Source organism: Phacochoerus africanus, chromosome 1 (genome assembly GCF_016906955.1).
Source record: "Phacochoerus africanus isolate WHEZ1 chromosome 1, ROS_Pafr_v1, whole genome shotgun sequence".
NCBI classification, from domain to species: domain Eukaryota; kingdom Metazoa; phylum Chordata; class Mammalia; order Artiodactyla; family Suidae; genus Phacochoerus; species Phacochoerus africanus.
Genome location: NC_062544.1, coordinates 225,005,318 through 225,031,627, shown reverse-complemented (window position 1 = coordinate 225,031,627; position 26,310 = coordinate 225,005,318). Strand labels below are relative to the sequence as shown.

The window sequence follows — 26,310 nt, the reverse complement described above, 5'->3', positions numbered from 1 at the left end:
ATAAGCTGTTGGCTGACACATTTTAACCAGGCTTATGTCTGGGAGGGGCTAGAAAGGATATAAGCTATTTAATTGGAGGCACTCATCATCACTGATAAACAAGAAAGAGTTTGAAAAGTTCTTTGAGACGTTTACTTGAAAATAACACCCAAATTTCAGAAAAGTATCTGAGGTAAAGCTACAATGCATTGAGAATGACTTTGTTGTGCTTTCCATATGTCATATTATTTGGCCCTCATGACATGCTGGCAAGGTTAATACCATTGTCCCTATTTTACAGATTAGAAATCTAGGTACAGAGAGGTTCAGTCATTCCCAAGACCACATAGTACTATATGTCTAAAAATTATATATATATATATATATATATATATATATATATATATATAAATTTATATATATGTGTATATATATATGTATATACACACATTTTTTTAAAGTCATTTTTTCCTCTACCCAAGTCATGTAGAACCATAGAAGGAGCTCAAGAAGGAGGCTTCATGATATGTCTTTTCTTCTCATAATAGATGTGTTTACCTTTATTCTTGCCCAAACTGTTAAATATCATTTTGAGCATACCGACTAAAGGATGTCACTTGTCATCTGGTTCTGTAAGAATGAAGTCACTAGCCACTGCAGTTGCTGACCTTTAACACACCCTGAAAGGAGTTCAAGGTGGAGATCAAGAATGAGGCACTCTGTGCTCTGGGAAAACTGGCAGAACAGCCCTTCAGATAGATATTTATGGAAGAAATTTTTAAAGAACATGGATTCTTGAATCTCCCCATACTTAGAAAAGCACTAAAACCATTAACTAGGATATCTGTTCCTTGTGAATAGCAGCAACCTTCTACCAATGTGTGTGCTTAGTTACGCTTACCCCTTTTCACCAAAATCACATATATGCTTACCTCCTTGCCTTCTTAGTTCCTCAGAGCCATCTGAGAGGCTGCCTCCCAGGCTATAGTCTTTAGTAAGTCCCAGAATAAAACTGAAACTCAGAGCTCTCACATTGTGCATTTTTATTTCAGTCAACAGGCATCATTCATATGACAGATTTATCATTCACATGTGCTCAGATTTTTCAGTAAAATTTGAAGAAACTCCAATTTTCAAAGAGGTGTATGTGCATTAAGAAAAAAACTACCATGTGATTTTAGATATGGTGCTAATTCCTAAGCATTATTTATTATTTCTGAACTTGAGAGCATAGAATACTTAAAGTGTGATATATTCATGTGGATTTTTCAAGGATTTTGAAGCATAAATGAGATACATTTCTGCATATTTTAAGTTTATACATATGTATTTATTTTAGGTAATGTGAATACTGAGTACAGTGTATATACAGGGTATGATGTTCACATGCTATTTCATTTTTTGAGAGAACTCACAATTATTAACTGCATAAAATCTAAATAGCATATATAACATATTGTATAGGTCTGATTACCCATTGAGAATAGCTGTTCTTTGCTTTTATGATATTGGGAAGAGAAAAGAGTTAGTAAAGAAATAGAAGCATTCCTCAAGCCTCTCTTCTCTAAAACATATTCCATGTAATCTGAACTGGCTGGAATTACGCCTCTCTGCTCCCACCTCACCACCCTCTCAATGCAGTGGGAAAGTCGGTGGGTAATTGGGTCCAGATTGGAGATGTTTAAATATTCATGAGGCTGGCAGGGGACTAGGAGGGGGTGACTGTCTAGAAAAAGGGTGGGGGCTGGGGGAAGTGATTAGTCATTGAAAGCTAGGGAACAATTCTGAGAAAGAGATCAAGAAACAGGGAAGAAAAAGAGATAGGCAGAGAGTGGGTAGGGGGGAGAGAAAAGAGGAAGAGAGGAAAGAGGAGAGAGTGAAGAGTGAGAGCCAGAGAGAGAGAGAGAGAGAGAGAGAGAGAGAGAGAGAGAGAGAGCATGTGCGGTGAGCAATAGCTGTGGACCTTGCAGTTGCTGCTAACTGCCCTGGTGTGTGTGAGGGAGAGAGAGAGGAAGGGAGGGAGGGAGAGAGCACGCTAGCGCGAGAGAGCGAGTGAGCAAGCGAGCAGAAAAGAGGTGGAGAGGGGGGGAATAAGAAAGAGAGAGGAGGAAAGGAGAGAAGGCAGGAAGAAGGCAAGGGACGATACAACCATGCTGTGCTGTATGAGAAGAACCAAACAGGTAGACCTAAAGATTTTTACTTCTTGCTGTTGTGAAATTACCAGAGTGCAATATTTCCTTGTAAAGGCAGAAAAAAATATTTTAACTGCTTCTGCTCTGACCATGGTGCTCGCGTTTCCTTAGCATATGGTAACTGATGCTTGCATCCCAGCTTTTATTCTATTCTTTCAAGCTCTGGTTTTGGAATGCTGCTACTAATTAGGATGGTGTTACAAAAAATATGCCTGTTTGGCTAGAAAAAAATTTTTTGGCTATTAGTAAACGTTGAGCCTTTTAAGTCTCTGGTTTGCGGGTGTGGATATAGAAGGGGTGTGGGGGAGAAAATGTGGGCTCTACCTACAAGATGGGGAGGCAATCCTTTTATATTATTTGCAAAAAGCAGGGCTGAAAGCATAAGATTCAGTAATGAGTATTGCTTGTTCTAGCGTACAATTTTGTCACATGTGCTGCGGAAGAAGCCTAATTTCCTACATGCCTGAGCTTCAAATGGGCGCAGGTATTAATGGAAAAAACATGTGAAGGTTTCATTCATTTATTTTTCAATGAGTGAATGAAACTGTAATTTTGGGAGATTTTTAAAAGAGCATCTAAAAAGCAACTGCGGCTGGGGGTGGGGTCGGGGGTTGGCCATGTAGAAGGGGAAAAATCCCCTTCCCAAGATCAGCAGCCGATTGTGCACCAGCTGGTCCGAGGAGAGGGTGGACCACGCCCCTAGGAGCTTTGAGCTCCGATGGGATGGGAAAGGCGAGCCGAGTATTACCTGTTGGAAATCCGGTCTTTTCTCCCCTTTCTTTGCGTCTTTCCTGGAACTGTAGTGGCCAAAGAGGGGCTAACATTCCGGATAATAAGCATGGTGACTCATTTTCATCTGGAAGAGGGACACATAGGAAATTAGCAAGAATCCGAGTCCCCTACCTCTCTCTCCCTTACCTCCCTCTCCCCCACTGCACAGGTTTTTCTTCCATTTCAAATGGCTCACTTATTTCTTGAAAGACATTTTAGAAACTTGACTGGGGAGAAGGTGGAGAGGAATGCCTAGTTTGGTATTCCGCAGTCACTGACAGTGCGGGGCATCCTCCAAAGGAAGCTTTCAAACATTGATCAGAACGCGTTTGAGTGGTTTTGGTGAAGGTTAAGGAGGAAAATGGGTGTGGGATATGGGCGAGTGTGTGCTTGTGCGTGTGTGCGCGCATCTCCGTAGGAGGGAAGTCAGTTTTGGTCAAAAAAGCCCCTTTGCACGTTGATTGCCTGTGGGGTGGGGCGCAAGAGGTAGGATCTGGGCATTATTCCTTTGCAGGTATTGGATATGGGGCAATTTGTAATACACTCATTGAATCCGAAGGGGGTGTGGGTGGGGGAGTGGAGAAGTAGCAGGCTGCCAGCTTTGCACATTTAGCCAGCGCCCTAGAAGGGGTGGGGGTGGGGAGGGGGAGGCCGGGTACAGAGGATGAAGGAGAAGGAAGAGGAAGGGGAAGGGAGACAGAAGCCGAATCTCAGAATCTCAGACCAGTGGGTGGGAAAGGTGGAGAGGCATAGATAGATAGATAGATAGATAGATAGATAGATAGATAGATAGATAGATAGATAGATAGATAGATTAGATAGATAGGTAGGTAGATAAAGATTTTGTGTGTGGTTTGTGTAAGGGTGTTTGGGGAACAGCATGAGAGTCTTACATGTGGCACTTCCCTAAACTGCTCTATGATGCCACAGATTGATGCTTCTATTGGCTCATTTTTCAAACCTGGACATTTCCTCTTCTCTGTCTTCCTTCATTCTAATACATAAATGCAATATATACAGGTGGCCGGGCTAAGCACACCATCAAGGAAATGTTCGGAGGTTACCCCCCTGGTGAGCTGCGGAAATAAAATTTAGGAAGGTGGAGCCCTAAGGAAGCCAATGCTATTCATTAAAAAAGCTTTAATTTGGGGAAAGAAAATGCTGGTTTACAACTTTTTGCCACCTTATGTATACACATACATGTATTCACATGCCCCTCTGACAAAGGAAACCAAGCATGATTTTCAAAGGAAATCAAGGCTAAAGAAATACCCTTCCCCAAAAGGTACATACAGCTGCCTTCGCTTGGGTCCTCTCACTGACAGCCCCAAGGGTTCACTAGGATGTGTGCAAAGTGGTGAAGCCAAAATTGTGTGTTTAGGGAGCTGTATAAATTCACATGTAAATGTGGAGTGTATCCGCATACTACCCCCACAGCAGTCATGCATGTACTGTGTATGGTTTCCATATGCCGGCATATGTTTTAGCATAATTCATATTCAAGGGAGAAAATTGAAAGGTATAGAAATAGTCCTATTTTGCCCATACATTTTATATATGTGTAACTCTGTGTGAAATGGTCATGTCCCCTATTGACCACTGCTGTGTATCTTTCACATACGTCAGTATTTAGGATGCCATTAAATCAGACTGAAAGAAATGGTGTATTCTGGGCGTGGGCTTGCACTACACTGACTGGCATTTCTATAGCCTGAGTACTTAGGTCTCACAGAGGTTTCTTGCTTGTGGGTGAAATGATCCTATGTCATTAGTGACAGAATCCGACTGTGTTTATCTTTCGTCTGCCATCTATTCATCACCCTAGTCCTTAACAGGGAATAAAACAAGGGCAAAACCCTGCAAAGGTCTAAACTCTGCCACACCCATGAAATCCAGCAGAAACGTGGGAGGGGGCTGGAGGGATTGCACTTCCTTCCTCTTCCACTTGAGCTGCATAAAGAAGCAATCCTGGATTTCTGAGTTGTAATACATTGTCAATGGCTGAGAAGAAAGCATAATGATCTTTATTAGCCATTAATTATCATTATGGATTATTACAGCAGGAAGAAGAGAATGAGATGGGGTGGAGAGAAGATGGTAAAGGAGTGGTCAAAGGAGGAAAAAATTAAAGAATTTCTGAGATTTTATTGGCTTATGATTTGCAAATATCTTGGGGCTAACTTTAAATAGCTTAATCACCATGCATTTTGCAGATGATGAAAAACTTGCAAGATGTCATCTGGGTCCACAATGCGAGAAAACTGTGAGGTGTTTCTTTTGTTTAAAAATAAAAACTTTAATTTGTAATTGAAGTATAAAGAACACCAATGAAAGCAAGATACCCCTCTAGCCTCCACCCCTCAAGCCCACCAACATTTGCATTTACATACAACAAATAATTCTTAGTGTGTTCTGTGGTTCAGTATTGCAGCCTGGCTGCGCCTTTCCCTTGCAGTGTTGGAAAGGTGTGGAAGGATGCTGCCTTGCTGCTTGGTGCAGCCGTTCCTCCTAGTGATAAATTGCATTCCTCCTAAATCTCACTGAGCCACACCCAGTGTCACCCAGGGACTAAGTGAATTAATTAAATGGAAGCATTTTACTTAATATAATTGAAACTCTTCATTTTTTTTAAAGGTGATTTCTACCACACATTTCCAAATTTAAACAGAAAAAAATTATTTAAAGGGCATTTTTTTGTCTGCCAAATTTCTAGACTTGCAGAGAACCTTAGAGGATTAATGGTGAATCTAGAAATGCATTAATATCTAGTGACTCTATAATTCCTTCTAACTCATGCTAGGGCAAACAACAATCCCTGCTCTCCTGCAGCTGGCAGTCTCAACTCTGGTCCCCTCCTTCCCCACCCATGCTGAGGCAATTGGGATAAGAATATGTAGGGTTAATTTTCTCTCTTGCTGAGCTAGCAAAACTACAGAAACATTTCATGTCTTATGCTGAAGGGTAGCGCTCCTCTTCACTGTGAGGGAGAGTGGCTTAGGGTCTCTTTTGCCTCCATCATAGTAAAATTGGCCGTGTAGAGCCTGGGGCTGATTAATTTACATCAGTTTTACCTGCCTCCATAGGGAAGGAGGCGGGGTGTCTTTGAGGCAACGGTAGAGCATGTATATTAACCAAATATTCCCCTTGTTCATATTGATAAAATAAAACAAGTCTGAAATCTTCCCCTGATTTTAAGGGGACATTCCAAAGGATGCACACACTCACGTCATCTCAAGAAAAGGTATAGTATTTAATTAATCGCTTCCCTATTAGCTGTCATAGAGGCATTCAGGCAACCATGGGTGTCATCTGCTGTCAATCGGAGAAGTGGTTGTGGGCAGGAATTCTCCCCTTTGAATTTCTGGAGCATGGTCTTGTTGCCTTTATACCATCCTGTTGATCTTCAGAACTTTTTCTGTGGTGTTGGAAAGAGCACTGTGCTGAGAGTCCTTAGATGCCACTCACTGATTCTGTGGTCTTGAGTGAGTCATAATTTGGGTTTCGGTTTCCTCCTGTAGGATGGAGACTGAAAAACAAAACAGGAAAACAAACAAACAAAACCCCACCATGCTTACTTTAAAAGTTTTTGTAGGGGTCAAACAACATTGATATGAAAACAAAGATCAATACAAATGTAAGAAAATTTCTCTCCAAGGTCTGCAGTGTAAGACTTGGCTTAGAAATTGCACCTTTAAAGATTGTCAGGTGCCTACTATGCTTCCTTTTTCTGTTAGAGAGGAGTTCCTTCTGCTCTGCTCATCATTGATCCCTCCTCTTCATCACTCCCTAGTCACTATTCCATATACTCTAATAAATCTTCTGTTCCCATAATTCTGTTGAAACATTTTCTGAAAAATACACCATAACCAGTGACCCTTCAATTCACATCTCACCTGACATATCTTTGGTATTTTGTATTGTTTTGTCCACTCCTCTTCCTGAGACTGTCTCCTCCTTTGGCCCCATTATAGCTTTCCTCTTTCTCCTCCATCTCAGATCCTTTTCCATTTTCTTTACTGGCTTCTTTGACTCTCTCCCCCCTCAAATACCAATTCTCTCCTTGTTAATGATCTTGATCCCTTTCTCTTCTCATTCAACAAACTAATTCTAGGTGATATCATCCACATCCAGAGTTGTAACCACCTGTGTGATTTCCAAGTCTGTAGCCTGGACCTCTCTCCTGAGCTTTGATCCCTAGATATCTCTGTCTAGATGTTTCAGAGACATTCATGCTCATTACAAACAAAGCCAAACTCAGTGCCTTCCATTTTGTACCCCTTAGTCTTACTCCAGATTCCCACCCTTATTGCTGTAACACCATCTCATCCCGCTTCTAAACACAGGGAATCTGGGAATGATCCTAAACATATTCTTTTCATTCAGTCCCCACTTCCAGTTAGGAAATTCTTTGATTCTAGTTAAAAAGATCTTGAATTCATCCTCTGCTTTTTCAGATCCACTGCAAATAACCTGGTTCTGACTTTCATCAGGTCCTATCTAGGCAAAATCAATAGCTTCTTACATGGATTCCCTACCTCCATCTTATTCTCCCTCAATTCTTGCAAATAACCCTGCTCTTATCTTTGCGTAACACAAATCTGGTCATATTATTTCCCTCGTGAAAATCTTCTGATGGTTCCCTATTAATGGTAAGCTAAATACAAACTCAGCATGGATGACATGATCTAGATTTGACTGTCTTTCCAGTGCCATCTTCAAATACCTCTTCTCTCAACATAGGATACCACATCAATATTTCAGGCTTCCGTGCCTTTGCTCATTCTGTACTCTCTGCCCACTTTGCACTTCCCTCTCAGCCTAGCCCAACTCTTCCCCATAAGAGTTAGCTCTTTGAAGATGTTCTTAACCTCCCTGAGTTAAATTTTCTTCAACATTCTTTGTGACTATGCTATAGTTTGTACAGTCATTATTATATCACTTGTTACACTATGTAGCACTTGATTTTTTTCACATACTGGTGTCTATATTGTGAGATGCTTAAGGGAAAGGATAGACTCTTAATTGCTTTTGTATCTCCAGTGCCTATGCCAATGCTTGGCATATAAAGTAATTGATTTTAACTGTGAGTGATCTATTTGCTAAATAAATATAGGTTTATAGCCATCCGTAAATTGTGAAATATCTAAATGGATGGAATGACTACTAGATTTTTTTTTTTTAATCTCTTGGCATCAAATTTTGAGTGGAGATAATCATCATTGATGCTTGTTATTGACCTCTACACATGAAAACCATCAGTTTTTAAATGAAATCAGGCACATAATACAAAATGGGCCCATTTATACTGTGTTTCTCCAAACTACTAGACCTGGTAATATCTGCAAACCTCCCTTTGATGTCCTCCTCCACTCACCAGCCAACATACTAGCCCCACCCTCTGAAGTTAGCAGAGTCCATGTTAGACACATGGTCACCATAGTCTTGGATCTTCTTGTGCCCTTCCTTTTGGATCCCAAGTGTTTTCATATATTGCTTGGCTCCACAACTATCCCAAATAGGTCCTGACTCAACCCCTCACTAGTCTTAGTTATTTCTTTGATCACACGGACTTCAAAAAATGCACATGGTATTGGCCTGTGTTCAGGGGCCCACATCCAAGAATTATGTTTAGTTGCATTGGGTTTCTTTTTTTCTCACTGAACTATCTACATAATAATATTCCACAAAGAGAAATCTTGCAGGAAGGTAAAGGGAGATTGAAAGGTAAGTAGTCTCTCAAATGTCTTAAATGAATGAGAATCAGATCAAGCTTATCTTTCTTTGGTTTGAATAGACTGAAGGAATTTACATTCTGAGGTAGGCCTATTATGGCCAACATGAGGCTCTTTGGGGTTACAGCTTTACATGAAAATACTCTCTGCCAGACTCTAAGTAGTGGATTTTCCCCTACCAAATTGCCACAACCTTGAGAAGAACCAGTAAGACAAAATGATCTATAGGTGACCTTGAGTAGAGTTCCCCTAGCTCCATACCTTTTTTTTATATCTTGCTCATTGCTTTCAGTCTCTTTCAATTTCTTTCTTTGAGTTTTCGTATTTTTTTCTCCTCTCTTCAGGTCCAAGTGGAGTTTTTTCTAATTAAGTAATGCCAGCTCATGCTAGTATTAGTGGATGAGGTCATAAAAGGAGAATTATAAGAAAAAGTGTGTTCTTTCCAACTTTCCAAATAGGTATTTTAGACAAAACAAGTGTATTAAGCTATGTCTGGCACATAGTAGCCTCTCAATAAAAAAAAAATAATACTTATTGAGGGAATAAAAGTAGGAAGGGAGGGATCATCATGATGGGACATTAGGGGATGTGCTTTGGTGTAGAAGACCATTTCTGTATACCTGTTGAGAGCTGACTCTGTGTTAAGTGTATACTCAACCGTATTGGTCCTCCTCCCAAGGTGGTTGTGGTTGAAGCTATAATTCTGTCCCCTGTTTTCTTAGAACAGAGTGACACACTTGCTGTGAGTTTGGGCTATAAAATGGGAGTGTAACTAACCCTCTAGATTTCCTATCCTGAGTTATTATAGATCTTATATACTTAGATGTTATTTGTTTAATGTCCTGTTTCATGTCTTTGTAGTGAAATAAACCCTACCCTGGGTTCTAGACCTGGCTCTGCCAATTGCTTGTCGTATGACCTTGGGTAAGTAACAATCTTCCTGAGCCTCAGTATATTCATCTTTGTAAGTTGGCACATAAAAAAATACTCCAATACTTTTCTGCTAGGTTGGTGTGAGGCTCAAATAAAGTGATAAAAATAAAAGTGTTTTGCAAACAATGTGTTTTTCAAGTGTAAAGTATTAATTGAAGCATTCCACATATTGAAACCTAAAGTATTCATGGTTCTGTGCAGAGTAACTACCCTTGCTCCCTCTGTAGAATATACAGACATTTTCCATTCCCATCCCTTCTCTCCAACTCTAGAGTAAATACTAACCTCGTGAATGGATGGGAGCATAACATAGCTTTATCATTTCCTTCAAAAAGTTCAGTGACAGAATTAAAATAGCAAAAATTCGAATTGTCAGGCAACCCCTAGGATCACTTCAAAGGCATTAGGAATATCCACTATTTTTCTTTTTATCTTTTTTTTGGTTTCAGTCTATTCTTCACATTTAGATTTTTCTTCTCCATTTGCTAAATTGGCTGCTTCTTCCCCATCCCTAGCCCCACTCCCACCTCACTTCCAAACTGGGTTCTCAGCACTAAGATGACCAGGCATGCTGTGCTCACATCAATCATGTGAGGGCTCAGTCAGGCAGAAGAGTGAGAGGGAATGTGGGGCTGATTAGGAGATTGAAAATGGGGATCAAGCCTGCTTAGGGAAAGCATAGTTCAAAGATGATCACCTGAGCACTATTTTCATGCAACCTCAGTATTCCTCAGTGCATCAGGAATTAACCTTGATCAGAAGTGGTGTACAATCCTGAACCTTTTCCAACTCAACTGTAAACACCATGAATAATCTAAACTCTCTGCATCTCTACAGAGGACATTTCAGTTCTCCTGTGTCCCTGGTAAATTGGGATGTGTTACCTATTTAATAATACAAAATATATCAAATTCTCATACAAGCAATGAACTCTTGCAGCCCAAAGGATCTGATTTTTTAGTGTATGGATAATATTTGAAAATATTTTAAAGAGTAATGTTGGATCAATTTTTTCTAAAAGGTTCGTTTTTCCTAGAAGCCAAAAGTCTAACATAGAAAAATTAACATCATGAATATTTTGAAAAATACTTTTATAAAGGGGGTTTATATAGAGTTTGATATAAAATGCATTAAAGAGTTCCCACTGCAGCTCAGCTGTAACAAACCCAACTAGTATCCATTAGGATGTGTGTTCCATCCTTGGCCTTGTTCAGTGGATTAAGGATCCGGCATTGCCCTGAGCTGTGGCGTGGGTCTGAGACACAGCTTGGATCCAGCATTGTTGTGGCTGTGATGTAAGCCCGCAGCTGCAGCTCTGATTTGACCCCTCGCCTGGGAACTTCCATATGCCACAAATGCAGCCCTAAAAAAGAAAAGAAAGAAAAATACATTAACTAGAAATTTGGAAATAAGTTGGTGTCCAGAGAGAAGCAATTTCTTTTATTATATTTATAGTTGGTTGATGAATCACCTTTAATCTTTCCCTCTAGTCACCTGTCTCTCTCTGTCTTCTGTCTCTTTGTGTGTGCATGTGTATATGTGTGTCTCTCCTTGTCTTTCTCTCTCCACACACAGACATACACATACATACATTCTTGCATTACTAATGTGTCCTTTGCTTAGGTACAAGCAACAGAAACCACTTTTGAGCCTCTATACTATGATCTATTGAAAGGAAACTAGATATCACATGAAATTAAGAAATCAATGGAGTTCCCACTGTGGCTCAGCGGAAACGAATCTGACTAGGAACCATAATGTTGCAGGTTCCATCCCTGGCCTTGCTCGGTGGTTTAAGGATCTGGCATTGCTATGGCTGAGGTGTAGGTCAGCAGCTGTAGCTCAGATTCAGTCCCTAGCCTGGAAACCTCCATATGCCTCAAGTGCGGCCCTAAAAAGCAAACAAACAAACAAAAAAAAGGTCGAACAGCCACGCTTTTGACAAGTAGGGTAGATCTGGGAAACTCAACATAAGGCATTCATAGACTTTCTTTCTAGAGCCTTACATTCAAAAGTCTCAGTTACTAATAATCCCAGCTTCTCTGACTCTCAATTAAACATCCTAGCTGAGAGGTAGAAATATATCTCTGTACAAACACATATACAGAGAGAAAAAGAGGAGGAGAGAATATGAGAGAAAGAATGAGAATATATGAATCTGATGGGTCCTTTTTGGGTCAGCTAGTTACCAAATAGACCAATCATCTCTAACTGGAGGAAGGACCAGATCATGTGGCTTAGACAATTTCTGGAAACTCACACCCCTTAATCTAGGGAGAGTAAATTGGCTGAGAAGTAGTCTCCTTCATATAAACCTGTGTGTCCAGATTAGGAGGGATTTACCTCAAAAATGGTGGATCACTATTTTCCCTTTGGCTGTTTTCATTTCGGCCTATATCATATGTTATTATTGGTAGGGTTATCATCGATGATGACTCTGAAAGGAGGCAGAAACCATACAGGTAAACAATCTCCTGAGCTTTTATACCTAGAAAGAGCAACTCTTTCTAGGGCAAATCTCCACACCTAGAGTTGATAGGCACTAGGTTTTCAGTCTTTTCCAGAAGTTGAACTCTGGCAGGTGCCACCAATGTATTCTTGCTAATTTGATGTGATGCAGCTTTGATCTAAGTTTACTCTTTTGGTTTGTGGGGTTCACTTTTGTGAAAGGATTGGGCAATAATGGGTGTAAAACATCTCCCTTGGATTTGTATCAGAGAAATGCTACTCCTTGATATTAGTTGTCTCATTTTGAATGTCCTTGAATTAATTCCAACAGTAATCATCGTATTTATCTATTTTTAACAAATTGGCACTTTCTGAAATATTGGGCTCTTGTCTCCAATGCACCAGTTTGCTCTAAATGTAGAATTTTGGTAATTAGTTTTACATCCATTATTTGTAATCCCAGTTCCAATAACTATTCAAAATGTTATTTTTAAATGAAAATTTGAAAGACCCTAATGTCTTCCCATTAATGACTATATAAAAGAGCTAGATGAGGCAAAGAAAAAATAAATGAATTGATCTCCAAAGGTTAAGCAAACTCAGGAATTGGCTGCTTTTCTAAGTGGCTTCAAAACCTCTTAGTCAGCAAAACCAGCCTGGGAATTAGCCTAGACTCAGAGCTGTTAAAATGCAAATCCTCTTCCTCCTCCTACTTTGCTTTTTGGTTCAGAAACCAATTTACCAGTTTGGAAAATAAACTGAGAAGTAGAAGCTCCTCTTTACTGCCAAACTAGATCCTCAACAGCTATTCTAAAAGATGCATTCCACAGTTCTACTCAAACTCTAATAGAGGCAATTGTCTATGTTATTTACCAGACAACAACAACAAAACAAAACAGAAAATCAAGGGAAATTTTATTTAAAGAAAAGTTATTGGCTTCTAAACAATCAACTTGCAACCAGATTTCTAGATACATATTGTATTGAGGGCAGCCCACTTTAGCTATCCAGACTATTATGGGGTTCTAATGGGGGAAGGGGAAAAGCATTTTTAGGGTGGACATTGCATTTCAAAGACCTTTTTCTTTAAATCTTTATTTGAGGGATGTAAAGAAATAGTGAGTTTATAAGTGATCCTTGGTAAACATCCTCCATTTCATCTTCATCTAGGCATTTGGAGAATTTTTCTTCCAGAGTTTCACTGAATTAATATTTCTAAAAATTTCTGAGGTTTTCAAAAGGAAGAAGAGAATGTTATCTTCTATAACAAATATTGGCTTTTTCTTTAGCCAAATTTGACTTGGGGGTTTGATTTATTCAAATGTAGTTTCTTTCTGAAGAAGAAGCATCATTTTCAGTCTTCCCTAACCACTGCATCTCAAGGACTTACTCCAGTGAAAGGCAGGGTGATTCTCTTTTCTGTATCACCTTGGAAAGCTACTCTGGAGAAATCAGGTTGGTATTTAGTATTCATTTGAATGAATCTTTCATGCTAATCTAAATTCAGTGTTCCTCCTGGCATTGATTGCTTTGATTGAGAACACAGAGTAATAGCTTTTGATAACTCAGCCAGATTTGTGCTCCATACTAATGGACAGTTAACTGGAGAGCTGTATAGAAAATATCATATCAACAGGATCTAGTTTCTTGCATACTATCTTCCATCTTGAACTTCATACCTTGCCCCTTTGGAATGAAACCAGTATAGAAAAGGAAATGAAGAATATTATTCTTGAGGTGAGAGGAGGAGTTATAAAATAGAATTACTACTTGGAATTGGGCCATTACCCTCTAGTGAAAACTGTCATGGGAACATTAATGACCACAGATGGCTCAGCTTTACTTATGAACATCATCTGGAAGATACAGTAAGCCCAAGAATAAGAGTATTTAGGAAAGAATCCAAGAAGTTTGGGCCCTAGTATACTTAAGTATATTTAAACGTATTTAGGGCTAAATTCAGTTTTTATCCTTATCTAAGTGAAAAGAAACTTGATTATTGCTAAGAAAAGACCATGTATCTTTCAGTAAGTATGCATTTTCTGTAGGTTCTGTAATTCTCCCACATCCTCTTTCTAGTGTCATTGGAAACTGATTGGATTCTATAAACAAGTTTATTTTATTAAGTATATTTTACCAAAATTGTTATTTTTACTTAACTTGGGTATATATAAAAATCCATCCATAAAAAGCCAAACTGGAGTTCCCATTGTGGCTCAGAGGTAATGAACCTGACTAGTATCCATGAGGATGCCGGTTTGATCCCTGTTCTCTCTCAGTGGGTTAAAGGGTCTGGCACTGCCATAAGCTGCAGCATAGGTTACAAATGGGGTTCGGATCCCACATTGCTGTGTCTGTGTTTGTGGCCGGCAGCTATAGCTCTGATTTGACCCCTAGCCTGGGATCCTCCATATGCTATGGGTGCAGCCCTAAAAACACACAAAAAAAAAAGAAGAAGAAGAACCAAACTATGAGAACCACAGGAAAACCAATAGAAAAAATTAATTTTACCATAATCCAAGATTTCCAGATATTTTTTCTTTTGTTGTTGTTGTTTTTGTTGTCATCTCAGAAAGTATCATGTTTAAGCTAATTGTCTTCTCCCTAGACTAAATCTCTGACTCCCCTACTTTTGACAATATCTTTTGGGAAGATACTACCCATTCCCAGTCATCCAGCTCAGAATATAGAAAGAACTGATTGCTCTTTCCCTCATGAAACCATACTATCAGTTACCAAATCCTATTTGCAAGGTCTTTTACATCTGTCCATCCCTTCTTCTGCCAGCCTTTCTCAATTCACCTTCTAGAAGAGAATCAAACCCTAACACCCTCAGGCCCTAAAGCCCATAATTGTACATAACGAATTAAACTCTATCCTCTACATCTAGACCAGTACTGATTACGCATCATTCTCTACAGAATGAAGAAAACAGATCATTTTTTGTGTGTGTTCTGTGGTTTGAATGAGAAACCCCAGGTCAGAAAGTCTGGATAGCACCAAAATTCTCTGGTTTTGGCCTCACCTTTGCACACTGCCTGCTGGTTAATCTTACTTTTCACTCCTCCTTTTCTCAAAATTTCAGTAATTTTTCTTTTTTTAGAGCATTAATTCTAATTTATTTATTATGATTTTTTAAAGGCTTTTCAAAATCTAGTACCAATTTCCTATTCTTTTTTTAAAGACCCCACCTGAGGCATATTGAAGTTCCCAGGCTAGGGGTTGAATTGGAGCTGTAGCTGCTGGCCTACACCACAGCCACAGCTTCACCAGATCCAAGCTGTATCTGTGACCTACACCAAAGCTCATGGCAATGTCGGATTCTTAACCCATTGAATGGGGCCAGGGTCGGGTTTTTTGCCGCTGAGCCATGGTGGAAACTCCCCAATCTCCTATTTTTGTCTTACCTCCTACTGGCTCCATCATTGACTAAGCTTGTAAATTTAAACAAATTTAATCTCTCTGAGTTACCATTTTCCTATATAAAAATAGGCATGTTAAAACTAAGCTTTCTCTAAGGCCTTCCAGCTTATAAAATGACATGTTCTATAGCAAAGTTTCTCCTCCACTTTGTCATCTTGCCTCAGCCAGACTTAGTATGAATTTAAGTACCAATTTCCCTGTACTTTTGTTTATTGGCATTTCCACATTGGAAAGTCCCCTTGTTGCCTCTTAATTTCACCCAACCTCTGAGGCCTGAGTCAAGAATTATCTCATTCAAGAAGGCTTTCCTGGTGACCACAGTTCTCTGTGGCTTCCTCTCTTTGATCATCAGTAGCACATACTACCTGTCCTATTTCTTCAGCATTCATTAAACAGAATCTACCTTGATATCCATTAGTATTTGTATGGACCTGATCTTCCCAAACTAGTTTGCATACTTTTGAAGGTAAGGTCTTGGGTTCAGTGCCAGCTCAAGAAACACATATTGATTGTTTCTGAGCAAATGTACAAAACAAATAGAAAGATCTGTAAACTATCAGAAAGACAAGTGGAGTTATCTTTCATGGACTCTCTGGGACATTTGAAACCATGATGAAACATTCCTTCTCCTTACTTTCTTGGCTTCCCTAATACCTTTTTCTTCCACTTTTTCTCTTTTATAGCTTTGGTTTCACATTCTGTACCTCAACCCCCCCCCCACCACACACACACACACCTTGGCTCCTCTTTCTCTACTAACCTGTGAAAATTTGTTGCTACCCCAGGCTTTTGTCCTTCTTTTTTCATGTTCTTCCTCAATAGAAGTTCCAAGAATAATCTAATCTGTCCCCACAACTCCTATGTCACTAATGGGCCTTGAATTCTCCAGGCTCTCTAGCTAAAGCTACTTCCTGAGCTCTAGAGCTTTATATCTAACTGCCCACTAGAAATCCTGTTCTGATAGCCCAGTCTTAACACATCCTAAAAATAAGTCTTCATCTCTTGTTCCCAGATCTCTTCCCTGGTCTGATCCAGTCATCTAAATGAAAATGGAATCCTGATGCATTCCTCCAGTCTTCCTTATACTGTTAGATGCTACTATTTTTTCTAGTGTCTATAGCCATTCATTCCTCCCTTGCCTTCACTTTCTACCTGGAAAATACATATTGTCTCTGTCCCCTTTTCTTCATCTCCACCATCATTTCTAGCCCAAGTGTCTCTCATGGAGACTAAAACAATAGCCTTCCCTTATAATCTTCTTTCTTTTACTCCCAACCCTTTACAATCATTCTCCTCTCTGTAGAAAGAATAGTCTTTTAAAAGGTTTCTATCAGGGAGTTCCCTGGTGGCCTAGCAGTAAGGATCCAGTGTTGTCACTGCTGTAGCTCATGTTGGATCCCTGGATTGGGAGATTCCATATGCCAAAGGTGTGGCAAAAAAATTGCTTATTTTAACCTCTTCTTTTTCTGTGCCATTCTGCTGTCCTGAAATATTCCCCTCTTGTCAATCAACTCAGTGTCTTTCAATATCTTGCAAATGTGTACTGTACCATTACTGGGCTAACTCCTTATTCTGACCATTCCTTTTCCCCTATATCCCTTAGCACTGATGGACACAGATTAGGGTTGCTCCGTATTTAGTTAACATCCTATTGACTTGTCTGTCTCTTACTGAGTCATCCCACTGGCTTAATCACAGAAACAGATTTCATAAAGTATTATTTTTCTAGGTAATTTTACCACTTAAAGACTCAGAAGAGATCCCAGCGTCTAGAGGAAAAGCTTTAGAACTTTTACATTAAAGAGGAAAAAAAAAAAAGGCATTCCCTGATGGCCTAGTAGTTAAGAATCCAGTATTGTCACTGCTGTGGCACACATTGGATCCCTGGCCTGGGAACTTCTGGATGCCAGGAATGAGGCCAAAAAAAAAAGATAGATAGATAAATAAAAAAAAAATAATAAAAAGTATCTTTAAGATCATGTGTTTCCACCATTTAAAAACCTTTGATATCTTCCTATTCCATCTAGAACCAAAACCGAACTCATTACTACCAAGGCCTATATAATTCTATATAATCTAGGACTTGCCTCCTTCTCTGAATTCCTCTTGTTTTAAATTTAATTTTATTTTTTAAATAAATTTTATTGATGTATATGTGACTTACAATGTTATATTAGTTTCAGGTGTACAGCAAAGTGAATCAGCCATACATATACATATATAATCCATTTTTTTTCAGATTCTTTCCCCATATAGGCTATCACAGAGATTGATTAGATTACCCCCAAGCTATATAGTTGGTCCTTTTACCAATCGAATTTGTATATAGTAGTGTGTATATGCTAATCTCAACCTCCCAAACCATCCCTTGCCCCAACATTTCTCCTTTGGTAACCGTAAATTTGGTTTCAAAGTCTTTGAGTCTATTTCTGTTTCGTGAATAAGTTTCCTTGCAATCATTTTTTATTATATTCCACATATTAGTGATCTCATATGATATTTGTCTTTCTATGCCTGACTTACTTCAATCGAGATGATGATGTCTATGTCCATACATGTTGCTGCAAATGACATTTCTTGTGGGAATGTAGGTTGATGCAAACACTATGGGGAGCAATGTGGAAGTTTAAAAACTAAATACAGAACTACCATATGACTCAGCAATCCTACTCCTGAAAATATACCTGGAGAAAACCGTAATTCAGAAGGATACATCCACCCCAATATTCATTACAGCACTGATAGCAATAACCAAGACATGGATGGAAACCTAAATGTCCATCAACAGAGTATTGGATAAAGAAGATATGGTACATATATTCAATGGAATATTACTCAACCTTAAAAAAACCATGAATTCTTCTTATTTCTAATTTACTTTGTAGTGTGACTAGAATTGTTTTCCTCTTTGTGGAGACTCCCTGATCCTACAGGTGGATGTATTGATCTTTCCTTCGTGCCATCTTTGTGTCTAGTACATGCCTATAGTACATTCCTTTTGCTTATCATGTCTACCGGACTACTTTTAGTTTTTAAAACACACCAAGCACATTCCTTCTTCAAAGCCTTGGGGTATGTTAATATGTTTACTCAGAACCCTCTTTCCCTAACTCTTTACTTGAGAGGCTTCTGTGACAATCCATCTGGGTGGTGTCCAGGTCACTTTCTAACATATCACCCTAGTTCTTTTTTGTTGTTTTTTGTTTTGTTTTGTTTTGGGGGGCCACACCTGCAGCATATAGAGGTTCCCAAGCTAGGGATTGAACTGGAGCTTGAGCTGCCAGCCTACACCACAGCCACAGCAATACAGGATCTGAGCCACATCTGCAACCTACACCACAGCTCATATCAATGCCGGATACTTAACCCACTGAGCGAGCCTGGGGATCAAACCTGTGTCCTCATGGATACTAGACAGGTCGTTAACCACTGAGCCCTGACAGGAACTCCACACCCCAGTTCTTTTATTTTCTTTAAGGATTGCTCTCAATCTGATTTTTTAAAGAGGTACTTTCTAATTTTCAATCCCTGCTTCTCTCTTCATACTTCAAAATCTATGCCCCTTTACATCCCATGCTCAATTACAACTGTCCAGTTTCATGGAACAACCCATGCTGTTTCATTCTTTCTCCCTTTCTAAACACAATTCCTTTTGCCTGGAATGTATTCCTTTCCCATCTTTTCTACATACTACATTTCTAATTTACTTTGTAGTGTGACTAGAATTGTTTTCCTCTTTGTGGAGACTCCCTGATCCTACAGGTGGATGTATTGATCTTTCCTTCGTGCCATCTTTGTGTCTAGTACATGCCTATAGTACATTCCACAGACTTTAAGTATTCATACATGTCTGTCTCTTTTGCTATACTAGGAGCTCCTTTAGGGTAGGAGTCATGTTCATTTATTGTCTTATGTATATAGCCCTAGTTCAATGCTTTGCACATAATAGACTACCATTAAATAGAAGTTGGGTAAATGAAGCCCACACAAACGACCAAGTATACATGTCTAATGAGTAGTATGTGATGGCAAGATTTGGTTAAGCCTAAGAAAAATGTTGCCCAATTCCCACTAATTATTCGCGGACCCTTGCCACTCTGGCACACTTTATAATTAGGCACCTGACAGATATCTCACAGAGAGCTAAGACTGCACAGACTTGGATTTCATCCAAGTGGTGCCAGCTGGTTGCTTCAGCAAGTAACAGTCCCCATTTTGTAGAGAGATACTTCAACATGGAAAGATAGCCATATATGACACTATAAACTTCTTATGATTTGGGGTAAGGAATAGCATCAGTTTAAAACATACAGCTATAGTCTTTTTTTTTTCTTCTTCTTCTTTCTTTCTTTTTAGGGCTGCACCCATGGCATATGGAGGTTCCCAGGCTAGGGGTCTAATCAGAGCTACAGTTGCCGACCTATGCCACAGCCAGAGCAATGCCAGATCTGAGCCACTTCTGTGACCTACACCACAGCTCACAGCAATGCCAGATCCTTAACCCACTGAGTGAGGCTGGGGATTGAACCTGCAACCTCATGGTTCCTAGTCGGATTCATTTCCACTGCACCACAATGGGAACTCCAATATAGCTATAGTCTTTTTGACCCATTAATATGCCTTCCAAGATTGCTGAACATGCAAACTTTTTATAATATCTAAAACTGTTTTCTTCTGAAACCCCTCCCAGAGGAATTCTGGGAAGTTTTATATCCTTTCTCACTAGTAATGATGTAACTTGTAGTTGCATGTGTACATTCTCTCCTTTTACTCTCAGGAAAAAATATGCACTGTGATGATTAATTGCTTTTTCTGGTGCTTGTCTATGTGCTATGGAAGCATCCATCTGTCTGATGTTGTTGTACCTATCCCCAAACTGGTAAACAAAAGGAAAGATTTTCCTACAGAGTAAGAAAGAAACAAATGGCCAGGTAATGATTGACTTTAACAACACCTAGCATATGTCTCTTACACACAAAAATATGATTCCTTATGGGGAGCAGAGCTGAGAAGAAATGGGTTCCCCCTTGGAATTCTGGAGCATGAGAAATATTCTTCAATGTAATCTGTTTCCTTTTTAAGAATAGATTTAAGAACCAAGAAAGCAGAAGAATGGTTTGCAGTCATTAGGTAACTAGGTCCTCCTGAACTAAAACTATATTACATAAGGATTAAAAGTACTTTTTTGGTCTGGATGGAGACTTAAAACACTCTTTCAGAGTTATTTCTTCAGGAAATGATATTCTAAGTTTCAAGCTGCTAACTTGCCAAACTTTGGAAACACATCTCATTTATAAGTTGGTGCAATGCTCACTCCAAAATCAAATTTGGGAAAGATTGAAAGAATATGATTTTTCCGTTTTAGGGAATGGATGAGCATAAGGAAGGCAAGCTGAAGCAGACTTCAGCTGGAAAAAAAAAATGAGTCACTTTTCTCAGTTGTACATTTTTTATTTCGGTAATTACGTGGGAAGTGGAGAAGATACATGAGTAGTTTGGGTTGCTGAGAAAGTAGATGAGAGAAGCAAATAGTCAACATTGAAGAGCTTGGGATGGTGGGATATTGTGGAACTTTGGAAGACCCAGCAGATATGGGTGGAACCCTGGGAGCCATATCTGAGAGAGAATTCATTTTCTATCCCACTGATCTAGCCATGCATTCCTTTGCTTCCACTTTCCACATACTTTTCCATAGGAGATTTTTTTCAGCAGGACCCTTTAAAGAGTGGAAAACTGTTTTCACTTGAGGGTTCTGAACATCTTAATTGATACGTACCCAGAGACACTGCTGTAAGTTTTAAGCTGCCAATAATCTTATCATACTCCAGGAAGAACCAGCAAATCTGGGTCGTTCTGATTAAACAAAATTTCAGCCAAATCCTCTGGAACTAAGAAGGGAGTATTCCTTGGATTCCAGTGGAGGGTCAGCAGGTCAGGCCTAGTTGGTACAAAAGATTAGAGAATAGACTAATAAGATTGGGAGATAACAAAATCTACTAGGCACTCTCTGTACATATAATCTTTTATTACCTCCTAGCATGAAGTTGTTCCATCTTCTTCACCTGAAATGCTTTCCTTCTTCCATCTGTCAAACTATGTTCTGCCTCCAAAAATTCTGTTTTAAAATCACCTCTTTTATAAAATCATTCCAGACATTGCCTCATTCTCCATCTGGATTCATGCTGCAATCAATGTAAAAAACCTCCCCAGTAATTCCTCCCTCCCCATATTGTTTAGATGTATCTGTATATATGTTGCATGTATATATGTTTACAGAGAGAAAGAGAGAGCATTTAGATATGTTTTTACTTATTGTTCTTTCCTATTTCCCTAGACACTGCTTAAATTTCATTCCTGTGATCTCAGTGTTTTAGATTTCACAGCGCACTATACAAGGCTTGCACATACTGAGTCTACAGTTTTAACTATTACCTTTTTACCTTTTTATTTAATCTCCCAGGGAAAAGAGTCATCCTCTTTCACTATATGCCTGATAATAGAGCTAAAGGGATTTTAGAGATTATCTAGTTTTTTGTTTGTTTGTTTGTTTTGGGGGGGGTGTGCATATGTGTGTTTGACTTCTTCTAACCACAGAAATCTTTGGTCCAAGATATTTCTCAGAATCCAAATACATAAAATAAATAAAAGGTGCTATTGGCTGGAGCAGAGTTTGGTGGCCCAGCCTTCAATCTGGTCAGTCCCCTCCTCTCTGCCCTGAGGCCCCTCTGAGGAAGCTTAGGAAGCAGAGTTTGGAAATGCTGATCTATACCCAGTCCTTCTTGGTGCAGATGTTGGAAAGTTAAGGTCAGAAAGAGCTGAGCTGAAATTTCTGCCTATCAGTACCGCTTCTTTCAGAGGGGTAAAAGAGGATCATCCTTTCAATTTCTGGATGTACATATCCCTAAATATTCTAAATTTATGAAGTCAGCATTAATATGGTTCATAAAGGGACAGGGTTCTTTTACAAATGAAGACAAATTTTTTGTGTTTTTCACCTTTTGACCCATTTATTTTATTTTTCCGTTAGCCTTTTTCATGAGGACTAACTTTGAGAGGCAACATTTTCCTCCAATATTATATAGAAATCATTTATTCAATCACTGAGCATGTATTAATCATCTACTAAGCCAGAAATTATGCAGAGTACTAGAAATATAGAAATAATTTTCTTAGAAAAAGAAACGCTGTCTACCCTCAAGTAGCTCACAGCACAGTGTGGTAGACCTGTGTCTATTTAAAAATGTGTTTCCCCTTTTATAATTCTCCTGGATAATTTCATCAGTCTCAGGTGTATTTTCCTAGTTGTTCAGGGATGTTTCCCACTAAAGGAATTCACTAGTGTTCCTTTTTGTGTAAACGTGACCATCCAATCTTCCTTGGAGGCCTGGAAGGTGAGTTTTGTGATTAAGAGAACATTCATAGGTATTAAGACTTAAATACCACAATCCCAATGGATTTTTAAGGATTAAGGGTGTTAAAATATGTAAAATACTTAGAATTATACCTGGCATGTAGTGAGCACTTAATGTTAGCTGTTCCTTGTTATTGTTGATGTTGAGGGTGATGACATTGGGTCTATGTTAAATGAAACATATGTTAAGTGTTTTTTGGTAGGAATTCCTTAAGGACTAGTTTCTGAATTTTGAGTAGCGAGCATGCATGTGTGCACGTGTGTGTGTGTGTGTGTGTGTGTGTGTGTGTACACGTCTGAAGTTTAATAAATGGACATTTGGTTAACTAAGAAATGAGATATTGATGTCATTGATTTAAATTTTGCACACCCTGTACTCTCAATGGTATTTTGGATTAATACATATTGGTTCCTAGAGTCTAGAACTCAGAAATATAATGAGCCTACCTTTCAGATGTGGCTAATAAGATGAGGATAGAAATTTGAGCCTGCCTCTCACTTAGAAGGTAGAGAGGCTCGTCACTTCCAGGCAACTGGAATGTGAGCATCTCAAGACCTAGACTCAGCCTGTTTGAATCTTTAAGGAATAATGCAAGGATGCCACGGCAATTATAAATTATCCTCAATGATGGTGGCGCTTGGGGTCTGGTATCTATGGTGCCCACAACCTGATGTTCTAACCAGTCAGTGGTCTTGCCTTGACTGTGTTTCCTGTGTCCAGCTTGCTTTCCTTGGTTCCTGCCTATTTTTGGAGGCTTGTGCTCTGGCCTTCCCATCAATAATGTGAGCTCTGATATTACCCTAATCCAGTTTAGTTTCTGTGCTTGCACACAATAATCTGTCTGATATAATCCTATACTTAACGAAATCAGACCAAAGCTACTCATATTTTTCACTATATTATTGCAGTAGCCTCAGGGCTTTTGAAACTGTTGCTCCTTCTGCCTGAAATGCTTTGTTCATGCCTATTCTCTTGGCTTGCTCCCCTACTTCCTCAGGACTCTGCTCAAATCTCACTGTGTAGATCCTACCTAGGAGGCTTTCTCTTATCATCCTGTGTAAAGCAGACCTTGCCCTACCCTCTCTTTCCCTCCCATTTTATTCTCTTTCATTTTTTTCTGCAGTCCTTATATCCACCCAAGATAATTTAATAACTATTATTTGTTGACACCAGTGGCATGTAAACTTCATGAGGATTCCCTGACTCTCTTAGTCACTGCTGTTTGCTGGCACCTTGTACAGTGGCTGGCACATATGAGATGATCAGTAAATATTTCTTGAATGAATAAACAAATTTAAATTCTGCTCAGATGTAATAAAAACAATAAGCTAGAAACATGCTAGAGTGAACACATTCATTTCACCTTCCTCCATGTCCTTCTTGATTTCTATCGCTTTATCTTGACCAGTAGCATCTCATATATTTCTTTCTACTTATCTGTCAGTCTAAGATATGTGATATGGTGGATTTCCTAAGAGTAATGAAAATGGAATTGGGTCCTGCCTACTACTACAAAATGCTTATTTATCTCTCCTTTTACATTTTAATTGTTTAAATATTTGGGGAGGATTTTCCTGCTGTGGTAGATTTATACTCATTAAACTGTCAAATGAGATGGTATTATTTATTTATTTGTTGCAGGCTCTGTAAGAGGAAATGCTTGCTTTTGCCACTGGCACCATCTGGCTTTGACTGATTATTGTATTTTACCTGATAGTCTTTGGACAGGACTATCAGGGTGATGAATGGGTGAGAGTGGGAGGAGTTTAAACACTGGCTGAGAAAGGATAACAAACCTGTAGCAATAAGTCAGACACCATGAGGCATTCTAAACACTGAATACGATAGAACATCCATCGCACATCCTATTTGCATTCCAGGTTAATCTTCAAAGAGTCAACATGGCAAAAACATTCCAAGATAAAAATAGCAAGATCTTCTAGAAAAGATTTAAGTTGCATGGCAAAAAGAAAAATTTTTTATGGTTACTGAGTGTACCATGATTCCACATGGTTGTGGCTGCATCTAGAATTTTACAAATATGTTTTCTCAGCATTAATAATTTATTTTTTACATTTTTAAAGTATAGTTGATGTACAGTGTTGTGCCAATTTCTGCTGTACAGCGTAGGGACCCAGTCATACACCTATATACATTCTTTTTCTCATTCTATCATCCATAATCTTACAGAGATTCATTTAAATAAAAATGAACTTTTTCAAGACATCTCAACACTCTAAGAGAGAATTTGATCTGTAGGAATTAAAGAGTAGAATGTACAATAGCAAATGATGCCACAATGGCCAGGCACTGGTTTCTGGTTATAACCTGTTCTAACCTAAACCTTATCCCCCTGGCATTCTTAAAGCCTGAGCTTTATCAGAGGCTTTATTCTAGATAGAAGTGAGGTAATAGCTTTGCTAACACAGGGTGTCTTCAGCATTCCTGAATCCATCTAACAGCCTTATTGAGGCAGGGAGCCTAAGAAAGCTGTTATTCAATCTTTTGTCTTTTGCCAGAGAGAGACACCTTTAAGGTACGTACATGGCTGATCCCTATGTTATTTTGGTTTATCAAGAGATCACCTATCACTTTTATAGTATCTCAGAGTTGGAAGCAATTTCAGAAGTCACTTTATCTATGAGTCCCTCATTTATTCATTAGGAACTATTTATTGAGTGGCAACTATCAACTGAAAGATGGAGACTGAAAATATGAATCACATATGATTGTCCCCTCTGTAAGATGCATTCACTCCTCTTCATGATATCCTTATTAGGTTGGAGGTCACCCTTCACTGGAGTATCTCTGAAATTTTGTGTGTTGTTGCTATTCATTTCCAACACTCCTCAAATGAGAGAAAGCAGGTTCACCCCACTTAAAAGAGTAATAGGGCCCAACTCAAACTTTGCTTACCCCTTCTCATTCAAAAAGTAAGATGCAGAGGCCTTGAAGTCAAAGTCAAATATTGAAGCTCAGGGCAGTTAATTTAGTGAACTCTTTCACCATTGTCTTCTTGTCTTGACCCCTGTCAAACTTCACTGTGCCTGGCCATCCTCCATGCGCTCCTCCATGTGCATCCAGAAATAGGAGATAAATACTAAATTTGGATATTTGTAATCCAACAAGTTTTAGTCTCTTATTGCCACAAAATAATATCCCCAAGCCTCTTAATGTATTTCAGAGCACTTTCCCTCCTTAGTAAATGCATCCTTACCAGTTCAGTTTAGTTTTGTTTGCACAGAAAAATCAAGCTTTGGAATACATCTAGAGTGTTAAAAAACAAAATTCCTACATTTGCACAATGCTTTAAAATATATCAAGAAAAATATTTCTTGAGGCTTTCCAGCAGTTGGCCTTGGCAGGAATTTGAGTACTATGATCTCCCACAAAATGAAAATGGCATGCATATATATGCAT

The 26,310-nt window shown here is 39.0% G+C and overlaps 1 protein-coding gene across 1 annotated transcript in view; it reads left to right on the top strand.

The window, feature by feature from the left end:
• The first annotated feature begins 1,931 nt into the window (after nucleotides 1-1,931).
• GAP43 (growth associated protein 43) overlaps nucleotides 1,932-26,310 on the top strand; it is a 93,839-nt gene continuing 69,460 nt past the window's right edge. Inside the window, exon 1 of the mRNA XM_047791794.1 lies at nucleotides 1,932-2,159. Within this exon, the coding sequence (XP_047647750.1) occupies nucleotides 2,130-2,159 (30 nt within the window). The 5' untranslated portion in view covers nucleotides 1,932-2,129. The remainder of the gene's footprint in view (nucleotides 2,160-26,310) is intronic.